The sequence below is a fragment of the Notamacropus eugenii genome, chromosome 6 (genome assembly GCF_028372415.1).
Source record: "Notamacropus eugenii isolate mMacEug1 chromosome 6, mMacEug1.pri_v2, whole genome shotgun sequence".
In the NCBI taxonomy this organism is placed as follows: Eukaryota; Metazoa; Chordata; class Mammalia; order Diprotodontia; family Macropodidae; genus Notamacropus; species Notamacropus eugenii.
Window position 1 is genome coordinate 42,068,188 of NC_092877.1, and position 13,289 is coordinate 42,081,476.

General features: G+C 35.7%; 1 protein-coding gene across 4 annotated transcripts in view; it reads right to left on the reverse strand.

Annotated features, from left to right (window-relative positions):
• The window catches only part of TSG101 (tumor susceptibility 101), a 101,559-nt gene that overhangs the window by 73,502 nt on the left and 14,768 nt on the right, over positions 1 to 13,289 (reverse strand). For 3 of the 4 annotated variants that reach the window (XM_072619661.1, XM_072619659.1, XM_072619660.1), the window contains exons 3-5: positions 11,246 to 11,311; positions 7,577 to 7,740; positions 201 to 327 (exon numbers count right to left, since the gene is read on the reverse strand). In XM_072619661.1, coding sequence (XP_072475762.1) covers positions 201 to 327; positions 7,577 to 7,740; positions 11,246 to 11,311 — 357 coding nt within the window. The remainder of the gene's footprint in view (positions 1 to 200; positions 328 to 7,576; positions 7,741 to 11,245; positions 11,312 to 13,289) is intronic. The other variant, XM_072619662.1, reaches the window with a different exon arrangement.

A 13,289-nucleotide genomic window follows, 5' to 3' on the forward strand; every position in this document is an offset into this window, starting at 1 on the left:
TACCCACAAACAGAAGTCCAAATGCCAGCCTCAGGATGAAGGTGGGAAGGGAAGTTTTAAAATAAAATGGGGCTTCAACAGACTCACTAACTTAAAAAGCTTTACAGCAAATAAAAGGTCAGAAAGAGATTAAAATACCACATTTCTGTTTTTATAATGGTGATAATACATTTTAAAAATTAAATCCAGATTCCACTTACTATTTGGTGGTCCTGTTGCTTGGTATGGTGGATAGGAGGCTGAAACAGTAGGACGTGAAAACACTGGAGGCTCCTCTCCAAACACCACAATCATTACTTGAATCAGACCCAGTAAGTCAGACTGTGGCTAAAGAGAAAATGAGTAAAGTTTAGCAGTATTTCATCAATGACAATAAAAATAGCTCAAGTTTATAAAGCTTTCTTTTAAATTTCAAGGAAGTGTTTTCCTTATGATAGCCAGAGAAGGCAACCAGGACAAGAACTGTTAACCCTAGGAGACATATGAATGAAATGAAGATAAGATTTTACCCACGGCAAAACCAAGCTGGGTCCTTTTTTCCCACATTGCCTCTCTCCTGGTAAATGCCTGACCCCAATCTTGTAAATTCCATTTTTTTTAATATGCCATTCTGGTGTACCAATAAAGAAGCAAAGAATAAAATTTAAATGTAACAAAAGTTTAATAAAGGAAATATTCCTGTTCTTATTGGTCTACGTAACAATCTTAATTCTCCCCCTTCTAAATCTTTATTCAAGATATCCAGTTTTCAGAAATCTTCTCTCTTCTTTCCTATATCAAACTGAAGGCTGTCCCTCCTTTAAACGATAAACTCTACCTCATTTAGTAAGTATTCCTCAATGATTATCTAATTCACCTCACCTTAATCCTCTATTCCTTCTTGTGATTGCTTTATTTATTTGTACATGTTTATGCTGTTTCTGAAGGTCAAAAACAAATTTATTACTAAGTATTTCAAGCCATATGTAGAATTCACCTGTGTGTCTTTACTTGATTTTAATAACTAATTGTATGCTGAATGCACTATGTACAACATCACACAGACCGGTGCTGAGATAAATTTGAATAGTCTCAATTTCTTCAGCTTTTGTCAAAATAAAAACAAGCATACTTTTTCCAAAACAAACTTTTTTCCCAAGTTTTCCAGCAAACTGATCATTGTAGTATTAGTATTTTTTACCAAATAATTTCTTTTCCCAATTACATGTAAAAAATCTTTAACATTCATTTTTTTAAAATTCTGAGTTCCAAATTCCCTCTCTTCTCATTGAGAAGACAAGCAATTTGATATAGGTTGTATTTATGTGCATTTATGTAAAACATTTCCATATTAGTCATGGAGTAAAAGAAAACAGACAAAAAAAGAAACAACTAAAAAGAAATTATGCTTCAATATGCATTCAGATGCCATCAATTCTTTCCTGGAGGTTGACAGCATTTATCATCATGAATCCTTTGGAATTGTATGAGATAATGATATTGCTGAGTATAGCTAAGTCAGTCACAGTTGATCATTGCACAATATTGCTGTCACTAGGTAGTGTTCTACTTGTTCTGCTCACTTCACTTCTTGCCAGTTCACAGAAGTCTTTCTAGGTTTTTCTGAAAGCATCTTGTTACTCATTTCTTATAGCACAATGGTATTCTACTATAATCATATAGCAAAATTTATTTAAACATTCCCCAATTGATGGCCATCCCTTCAACTTCCAATTCTGTGCCACCACAAAAAGAGGAGCTACAAATATTTTTGTATAGTTGGGTTCTTTCCCTCTTTTTAATCTCTTTGCCCAGTAGTGCTATTTCTGGGTCAAAGGGTATGGATAGTTTTATAGCCTTTTGGGCCTAGTTATAAATTGTTCTTCAGAATGACTGGATCAGTTCACAACTCCAACAGTGCATTAGTGTCCTAATTTCTCCCATCTCCACCAACATTTGTCATTTTCCTTTTCTGTCATATTGGCCAATCTGATAAGTATGAAGTGGCACCTCCCAATTGTTTTAATTTGTGTTTCTTTAATCAATACTGATTTAGTGTTTTTAATTTGACTCTAGATAATTTTCATTATCTGAAAACTTGCGTGTTCATATTCTTTGACTATCAACTGAAGAATGACTTGTATTCTTACACATCTGATTCAGTTCTCTATATATTTGAGAAATGAGGACATTAGCAGAGAAACTTGCAGTAACATTGTCCACCTTCCTCACCTGTTTTCTTTTTCCTAGTATTAGTGGTATTAAAGGACACTTCACACAGATACCAATGGGGTGCTGTTCTAAAACAGGATGGAATACCTTTAGAATGAATGATTCTTAATCCTTTTTTACTCAATTATTTTCTTTCAAACCTTAAGACACTATAGAAGAATGCCTAATGTTCTTGCCTATACCTTTGAAATATCTTCAATCAAGCTCTGAGGCTAAATGAAGGCTATATACTCTGGGAAGAAATTTCTAGAGTGGTTTCAAACAATAGTACTACATACTTGACCAAAATTTATGTTAAGATTTTTACTTCCCAAACTTATGACTAAAAATTCTTCTCAATTTTATAACCAGACATCATTATGTTTTTCATAAGAGTTATTCCAGTGTAATAGAAAACTGATCATGAACTGTCTTGAACTGTAAGAGTTAAGATTCACAAATGGTTTATGACTGAATTTATTACTTTCAATGTGCAGGATGTTCTGAATCAAAACCTTAAAGCTTCCCCCACCCCCGTAAATCAGGTATGCAGAAGTTCTTTGAAATCTATAAAGATCCAAATACAGAGCTGCAATGGAACTGTATTAAACATGCAAAATTGATCATTTGTTTGATTTGTACTGTGATTTCTCAACTTTCAAAAGAGAAACTGCTCACTATGTACTGTGATTTCTCAACTTTCAAAAGAGAAACTGCTCACTATTAAAAGTTATTTCAGGTAAGATAGAAAAATTCTATTTAAAATGAATAGAGAATGTATAAAATATTTACATGTCTATCTACCAAGACACAGATAACTATATGAACACAACTACAAAACTGGAGAATATTAATTGTTCATCGGTAGGCCAAATTGCTATAATAAAAATGACCATGGTATCTAAAAATTTACTTATTTAGTATCATACCTATTCAAACTACCAAAGAATTCTTTTATGGAACTGGAAAAAAATAACAAAATTCATCTAGAGGCCAAAAAGACAAAAAAACAAGGCTCTCAAGAGATTAATGGTCACAACAGTATTGCTTCTAAAACTACACTACATTGCACTAATTAATTACCAAAACAATTTGGTATTAGGCTAAAAAACAGAGAGCTTTATCAGCAGAACTGATTTAGGTACACAACATAAAGTTGCAAATAAACCTGGTAGCCCAGGATTAGATCTTATCTACTGTGATAAGGACTCACTATTTTACCCCCTGCCCCTCCCCCTTAAAAAACACTGAGAAAATTAAGACAGCGATCTGGTGAAAATTAAATTTGGATAACACTTCACATCATATAGCCAAATAAGCTTAAGATGGAAACGTGTAAAAAATCTAAAAGGTCACATCATAAACAAATTAGAGGAATGACGAAGAAATTACCTTTCAGATATATAGGTAGCTAAGAGTTCGTTATCAAACAAAGCACAGAGAGGATCACACATGAAAAGATGAAAAATTATGGCTACATAATGCTAAAAGAGTTTTTGTACAAAAAGAATACAGCCTATCAGGAAAATTAGGGGAAAAACCCCTTTGCAACATCATGTTACAAACACAAAAGCCTCATTTCAAGATAAAGAAAATAATTCCACTTTATATGAAGTCATTTATTGATTGATAATTGGTAAAAGGATGTAACAGGCAGAAGGTTCTTAAGAGAAGAAATCCAGTTATGTTAAGTCTAGTTATATTAGAGAATGTTCCAAATCACTAAAAATGAGAAAAGCACAAATTAAAACAATTCTGCAAAGATGACAAAAAAGACAAGCAATTGACAAACATGGAAAGAGCACATTAATGCACATTTGTCCAATCACTCTGGAAAGCTATTTGAAATTATGCACAAAAAGTTACTAAACTGTGCACATCTTTTGACCCAGTGATAGCACTACTAGGTCTCCACAAAGAGATCAAAGAGAGGAAAAGATCCTTTATGTACCTAAATATTTATAGCAGTTTTCTTTCTAGTGGCAAAAAACTAGAAACTAAGGGGGCACCAATCAATTGGGGAACGGCTAAAGAAATCATGGTACATGAATGTAACATAATACTATCATGCTACAAAAAACAAAGGAAGAGAAGGTTTCCGAGTAATCTCAGAAGACTTCTATGCATTGTAAATAGAACCAGTACAACTTGTAACATCAATGCACGAAAATGAACAATTCTCAAAGACTTAAGGACTCTGAACCATTAATGCAATGATCAACCACGATCAAGACTACTGATGATGAAAAATGCTAGCCTTCTCACAACAAAGAGATGATGGACTAACAAGTATAGTGGGAAACAATTTTTGGACGTAGTCAACATGGAAATTGTTTTAAATGATCAGGTATGCTTACGAAATACAAGGTTTTGTATCTTCTGTTTCTGTAGACACGCATAGAGAAAGAAAAAAAATTCTACTTTCAAAGTTGTCACTACAAAATTTACATAAAACAATGCTTCTGCTTTCTGGTTATTCAAATGTTTTTATTTTTTAAGCTTTTTTTAACTACTAAAAAAAACACATCAAATTCTAGTTAAAATCCAACCTCCAAAATGCATCTGAACACAGATCTCACAAGCCAGAAGGAAAGTATTCATCTTTACTATATTAACCCCTGGCAACCCAAATATCAATGTGCTTAAGGTATCTTTCTCAGTACTAAACAGGTTGATTTAAAAAAAAACAACTGAGAATACTGCAAAAAAAATGGCAGGAACTGCCCTAATGAAAACAAAAACTTATATTAAATGAGAAACCTATTTTAGGCATAGCAATATTTGCCACTTTACAACACTGTGCAATACATATGCTGACAAAGTAAAAAACTTTCACACTCAAATGGCAAAGTAGTATTACGGTTTGCTCCGTTAAAGTGAAGGGTTAATGGAGGAAACAGAAAAAAAGGAAGAACTTCTACCGTTTCATTTCTAGGTTTGGAGCTGAGTAGCCAAATCAGTCCAGTTCTTCAAAGAGCCCATTTCCACTGGTGGTACATATGGCTTGGAGGTACCATTTTTCATGACAAAGAGAACACCATCTAAGTTGATCTGTGATTTCAGCTGCATTTGCGGCATTATTAGCAAAACTAACTGTTTGTTAGCAAATACTAAGAAACGGAAACCATGTCAGATATTATATTCTTGGGCTAGAAGATCACTGCAGACAGGATTGTTAACACTGGAATTAAAAGACACTTGGAATTAAAAGACTCCTTGGAAAGAAAGCTATAGCAAATCTGGAAAGCATTATTAAAAAGGGACATCTATGGCAAATCTGGAGAGTATTATTAAAAAGGGACATCACCTTGCCACCAAAGTCCATATAGTCAAAGCTATGCTTTTTCCAGTAGCAACATATGGCTGTGAGCTGCACTACAAGGAAAGCTGAGCACTCCAGAATCAGTGCTTTCAAACTGTGGTGCTGGAGAAGACTTTTGAGAGTCCCTTGGACAGCAAGGAGTTCAAATCAGTCAATACTTAAAGAAATTAATTCAGATTGTTCACTGGAAAGTCAAATGCTGAAGCTACATAATAAGAAGATGGCACTCACTGGAAAAGCCTGGTGTTGGGAAAGATTTAAGGCAAAATGAAAAGGAGATGGCAGAGGATGTGATGGTAAGATAAGTATCATGGGAACAAATGAACATGAACCTGGACAGACTTCGAGAGATAGTGGCAGACAGAAAGGCTTAGTGTACTATGGTTCATGGGGTCACAAAGAGTAGGACATGACTAAACAACGACAGGAGACAACTCTCATAAGTTCTTCTCAGTACTCGACCACAAAAATTAGACTTTGTGTATTGGGTTAGATATTGTTCTGGTCACCTACAGCATTATGCCGTCAAGCTAATTTTTTCCTCTGTAATCTACAGCTTTTGCAGTGAAAATTACAATGAAGACTGTAGTTATTTATCATTTCACCCAGTTTTAATTTGAACAATATAACTGTTTTTTCCCTCAGGCACCTAGATCAGTAGAATCCTCACTTTTTGGGGGTTTTTCACCAAGAGACCCTTGAAGATTACATCAATACATATACTCCCCACATTCCAAGTGTAGTATATGGAATGCTAGTCAAAGAAAACCCCTTGCTTGTAAGCCCTTGGATTCCTATCTCCTCACCCTTGAGGAGCTGCTGCTCCTTTCCCCACCTTCAGCTCTCCACTCATTAGTTTTGCTGTCACAAGGTGGTGGCTCTAGTTGTCTTTTTTGACATCTGTCTAGTTGACTTATAGGTTTTGCTGCAATACAAATATAGCTAGATATGATGCTACAATAATTTGATCTTAACCTGACAGAATATTCCAAGGTCAAAACAAAAGATTTAAATTACTTAGCATAACTTTCTCATTTTAGAGCCTACACACTCAACATGAACATGGTAAAAAAAAAAAAAAATACAGCCTCTAGTTTCCACTGACCTCCCCACACCATTTCTACATATAAGTTACCTACTTCTCCTTTGCTTAAAAATTTCAATGGTTCCTCACTACCCATAGGACAAAAATCTAACCTATTTAGTCTAGCATCCAAGGCTCATTACTAATATGGCCCTCAACCTATTTTATCATTCTTAGCTTCAACCATTTCGTTCCACAATCTCTCTGCTCTGACCAAAACTATTTCCTAAACATTTTATGCATTCTCACCTTTGTGCCTTCATCCCTTGCAATTTCTGTTTAAAATGTCTTTTATATATCTGAAAACTACCTATCTTTAAAAGTCTGGAACAAATCAGACTAGGAAGCTTTCTCCTATTCACCTGAACCCATAGTGATTTCCCTCTACTCAAGTACAAAATATACTGGGAGGTAGACAGGTGGGGGGGGGAGTAAGATCTAAGGAATATGGAATATTAAATCCTATTTTCACCCTCCAAAGTATTTTGCACATAATACTTGTTATATAATTTTTTCATATGAAATTAGTATTAATATTAGAGAAAATGGCCTCTAGCATCTTGAGTAGATCCCCAGGCAATTATGAGAGGTCATAGGAAAGACCTGTACAAGTTGAAAAAACACTCCTGGGTTGAGTTGTGTACTAAAGGAATTTCCAGATCTATGAGATCAAAGCTCTATAAAATAAAGCCCCTACTCAAACTACAATGAAACCAGCATTTCAGAAAATAAAGTCTATCTATACCACTTATCAATGGCATTGGTCATAGATGATCTTTTACTGTAGGTTGTCCTTTAACGTACATGTATTATAAACTGAAGTAGATTACAAACTTTTTGAGGTCAAGTATTGTCTTGTATCTCTTTGTATATTCTGAAGTATCCTGAACATAGCAGATGCTCATTAAATATGTTTCTTACTGAAGGAAAACTTAGAACCCAACTAAAAATTAAAATCAGCATATACGTCATATACTTACATGCTTCCATTCATGTAAATAAGGAAGATAGATCTTTCCATTTGCATCAACATGCTTCCCTGTTTTAATGGTCATTGAACTAGTAGGTTTAACAAAACAGATAGGGGGATTATAAGGATATGTGTCCAGAAGCCACAGGCAAATTGGGATATTGTATATGTTACCTAAAAAGAAAAAGAGAGACTTCAATTATTCTATTTTTAGATCTTTTATGATCTTTCAATACCCTAACAGGTAAATAACTGCAATAAAATAGCACCAAGTTAAACTACAATACATATATGAAGATGTGGAATTTTTGTTAGGCTGGAAATTCCTTACAGATCATCTACTCTAATCCTTTCATTAAAAGAGGAAACTGGGGCTTAAAGACCTTCTAAGTAATTTGTAAAAGGTCACAGAGGTATAAGTGGGAAAACTAAGATTTGAATTCAAAGGAATCCAAACTTGAAGAACTTCCCATTTTTCCATATTGCCTCATCAGTGTATTTCCTGGGTTTCAGAATTACACTGATTAAGTATTTCTCAAGTTTTTAGTTTGCAGAGTACTTCAGTAGGATAAAGTGGAGATAAATGCATTTTGATACAATCCATTCTTGGTTATGCAACTCTTGTCATTTATGTTTTTACAACAGTACAGAGGCTGGGAAACATAGGAGAATACAGTATGGGATGACAGCTCTACTACTGACAAGGACCGAAGAAGCCATCCAGAACCTCCTCCTCATTTTACAGATGAGGAACTTAAAGCCTAAAGAGGTTAAGTGACTTTCTCAAGGTCACACAGCTAGAATGAGAAGTAGGATTTGGACCCAGCTCCTCTGATTTCAGAGCCAGCACTCTTCCCACTGGGCCATGTTGCCTCCTAAAAACAAAGAAAAGCAATTTACAAGACTGAATCATCAGACCAGTAAGTTTCTAAAGCATCATCTACAGCAAGATGGGATCACAATCAAATTGTCAATAAATATTGTTACTTGCTTACAAAGACTATTGTACTACCTTAATATAGCTGACATTTCTAGCATTCAAGTCATTCAGAACTAAGAACTAAAGTTTTCCTGACATTACTCATATTAAGTTTTCCCCTCCTAGTGGATCATAAAAAAATGTTTTAAAGCGTGCAATGGCATTGATTTGTTGAACACAAGTCATATCATTCTGTTACCAAGCAAATTCTACCCCAAGTACAGTTGTATGAAAGCATAATTAAATGTCCTATCATTACTAAGGTCTATATAATTCACATTTCTTTTCCAGACAGGAAATCACAATCCATTAACAAGTACAGGTAAACTGTACACTAAGAATATTAAATATACAAAATAAACTGGTGATGCTACAATGTACAAAGCATTTATTAAGCACTTACTTTGTACCCAACGCAGTGCTGAGCACTGTGGACAAAACAAAGGCAGAACACAGTCCTTGCTCTAAAGCTGCGTTTCTAATGAGAGAGTAAACATTCAAAAGACTTTGCACCAATATATGCTGTGTAAATAGGAAGAAATCTCAGGGAAGGAGGAGCAGGAAAAACCTGCAAAGTTGGGATTGAAGCTGAGTCCTAAAGGTAGCAAGGAAAACCAAGAGGCAGAGGTGAAGGAACAGGGCATTTCAGGCATGGGGGATAGCTACTGGAAAGGCATGGTGATGGGGGAACTGTGTGTGAGCAGAGCAAATAAAGAATATGTTTCTAGATCAGAGAGTGCATGGAGAGAAACTAAGTGTAAGAAGAGAAGCAGCAAGAGGTATGGTTGTGATGGTCTTTAAATGCCAAGCAGATGATTTTATAGTTGACCTGAAGGTGCTAAGAAGCTACTGGAGCTTACTGATCAGGAAGTGATTTGACCACATGTCAGACAGACCCATGTTTATGGAAATCACTTTGACCCACTGCCTTTTAGAAGAGGTAACACACTACCTGTGGTGGTCAGGCAGGTTGCACATCGGAGACAGGATCTACCTACATTACAGGATTGTTGCATTGTTCTTTTTATTTTTTCCATTGTGATTTAATAACTTTAAATTTTAAATAAAATTGTAAAGAAATAAAATAAAAATTTGGTAGCTAAGCAGAGGATGGACTGGCTGTGAGGCCAAGAGACCAACCAGAAGACTACCATAATAGTCCAGTCGAGAGGTGACAAGGACCTGTACTAGGACAGTGACCATGTGAGCAGAAGAAAAGGGATGTCTAAGAGAGATGCTGTGAAGGAACAAGCAAAAAAACGAATGGGATATGTGGTGTGAGGAGAAAAGGATGATATCAAGGTTGCATGTTTAGGTGATATGAGAAGGAGGGAGGTGTCCTTGACAGTAACAGGAATGCTCGGCTGAGAGGAAGATGTAGGGGAATGAGTCTGATTTGGACATGAGATGTCTGTGAGACGTAGTTTCAGATGTTCAGCTGCTAATTAAGGGTTGACACTCAAGAGGATTCACTGGGGTGCCTGTCATGGGAGTTGGGGATGTCTAAATTGGAATATCTAATACTAAAGGTCGGCTTATTCTGCTGCTCTGCCTGAGTTCAATTCCACAGGACAATATGTCCTTCTGGTATTAAGTTTATCCTGTCTAATCCCTATGCGGCTAACCCAAGCCTTAACTGACACCTTAGCCTCTCTCCCTTGACTGGAGTGCAGAGGACCACAGCACTCCTACTAATTCATTCCTTTACAGAAGGCAGGAACAGGACTCAGCTCACTCCATTTTGCATCTGCTCCTCTGCCTAGTTTCAACTACATGGAACAAGATGTCCCCACACTGGGTACCCCAAATCTGCCCTGGCCTCCTACTTTCTGGCCTCCTTTCTGCGTTATCTCCCCCCATCAGATTGTAAGCTCCTTGAGGGAAATGACTGTCCTTCTTTTTATTAATTATATGCCTAGTGCTTAGCACAATGCTTAACAAAAGTTTATTGTGATTCAACACAATTCCAAAGGACTGTGATGAAAAATGCTATCCACTTCCAGAGAGAGAATAGATGAACTGAGTGCAGACTGATGTATAAATTTGCCACTTTATTTTTCTTGCCTATTTTCTTTCAACATGGCTAATATGTAAATGTTTGCATAATTTCACATACATAACTGACCATATTGCCTGCCTTCTTAATGAGAAGGGGAGAGGCTAAAGGTAGAGGGAAAATTTGGAATGCAAAAAAGAATGCTGCCAAAAATAAATAAATTAATTAATTAATAAATCTGAGTTCCAGGAGGGTAGGCCTGTCTTTCTTTTTGCTTGCCTTTGTATTCCTATCACTTAGCAGAATGCCTGGCATATAGCAAGTACTTAATAAGTGCTTCTTGACAAATTAAAAAATGTTTACTGGATTTGGAGATAAGCTGCCACTTAGTAGCAAGCACTTTGTCACTGGGCACTGCTCAGTCATGGGGTTCTTGCACTGGCTAGTAGGCTCCTTCCAACTCCACATTATAAGACTAGGGGAATCAGATCCCCAAATCCACCTAAATTCATATTTACAGGTCACTACTTGACAAAGGCTGAGAAACTAAGCAAAACTGTGAGATCCCATTAGGAAATGAAGATGAATTATTAACTACCTGATTGATAATTCAGTTAACTGTAAAAGTATATTTACATATAATTTTTTAGCCAAATGCTTTATGACATACATTCCTATTTTGAAACACAATTTGTGATACTCACCTCTGTAAGGCACAGGAATTGTTCCAGTAAGGCTCATTAGCTCCCTAGAATTGCCATCATTAAAGACTAAAAGAAATTAAACAAGGTTTTAATCATGTGCACTTTTAGTAGGTGCTTCCAGATAATGTAGTTAAAACTGATGTTGTCTTTGACAAATCTTTCAAATGTACAATATATTATCCACAAAGCATGCCATACCAACAAAGTATAATTTGCTGAGTCACACAATAAGATATGCTTGTGAAAATGCACATCAGAAGAAAACTGCTTCTGAATTCCCTGAAAAAATGGATGGAAAACATGCTGGACACATATCTATCAGTCACACGAGGTTGAGATATGGTTCCCAAAATACCGTACTTATATACATAATCAATAAAATAATACTACATTGAGCTTAACATTTCAATATGCATAGTTTAAGGACTAAATGCTACTATAAACATTACATTCAATTCATAATATTTCATTTTTCAAAGAGGAGTTGTTAACAAGCCATTAAATGAAATATTGGAAAATTTAAAACATTTCTTGCTTTTACTGTATAACACAAGTCCTATTTTAATACTGATTTAATTAATTCACTGCCTTTCAATTAAGAATTAGTAAATAATTAGTAAAACACTGTGTATGCTAAACCTAGGTACAGGAAAATTTATAACAAATTATTGTCTTCAAGGAAGTTGCATTCTGCTAGGAAGGGGAGAGAGATAGACTCTTAGAATACTTTGAAAAGCATAAAACAAAATAAATAGAATTAGAAAGGAATTATATTGAAGTTCTCACAAGCACTGACCCCTTAAAATCTTTCCAAAAACCTAAGCCCTTTTGAGTTAAAAATCCCTGAAATAGGATATGAAATAACTAGACAAAGTATATTGGGAAAATCTGAGGGGGAAGTGAACACCTAAAACTTAGGGTAGGGAGATCAGGATAGGAGTATCTGAACTGAAGGAAGAAAAGGAATTTAAACAGTAGAAATGAGGAAGTGTATTTCAGGCAGGAGTAGGTTACAGTCTAGTAAGAAAATAAGGTGTTAGAGGGTTACCAAACAAAATACAATTTAAAGTATGAGGAAAAAGGTCACTGCTAACTGGGGGATAGATAAAAACAAACATATCAAATGACAACATATGTACAGTGTAGTTATTTTAAAGGCAGTGTAGGAAAGAGGGCACTAGCAGGTAGGGAATAAGGGGAGGGAGAAGGGGTGTGACCAGTGCAAAAGCACAGAGACAGGAGACAGGGTATGAATGATATATAGAGAGGGCAATTTGGGTGGATTGAAGAGTGCAGGAGAGGGGATAAAAACCAATGAGAAAGGAAAAATAGTTTAGGACCAGGTTGTGAATGGCTTTAAAGATCTAAACATTAGAGTTTGCATTTTATCTTAGATGTAGGAAGAAAGGCAGTGAAACTAACTGGGTAGGGATATCACATGTTGAGATCTGAGCTTAAATAAAATTACTTTGAAAGTAGTACAGCAAGAGACTTGAGGGATGCAGACCAATTAGGAGGCTATTATAATAATCTATTAAAGTGCAATGGGGATAGAAAGGGTAAAAAGAAATGGATTCCTTCAAGGAACTAACATTCTAATAGTGGAAAGGGCAGGGAGAACATGCAAAAAACTGTTATGGACCTTGGAAATGGAAAGTAACCTCACTGGGATTGTATGATAATAATCATCATTGGATGGGGGTAAGGGAAGGTAAGGGGAATAAGGATATATGGGTCAGGGATACCACATGGACGGACCAGAAAAAGCCTCAAAAGCCTCCTTCATAAGGTGGAATTTAAGCTGAGTGTAGAGAATGAAGAGAAACCGAAAACCAAGAGAAATCAAGGTGAAGGACAAGTATGGTGTCCCCCAAGGCTTTTAAAAAAAAAATTATAATTTTATTTTCCCCTAGTTACATGTAAAAACAATTTTTAACATTCATTTTTTAAAAACTTTTGAATTACAAATTCTCTCCCTCCCTCCCTCCCCACCCACCCTCATTAAGAAGGCAAGCAATTCACTATAGGTTATACATGTGCAGTC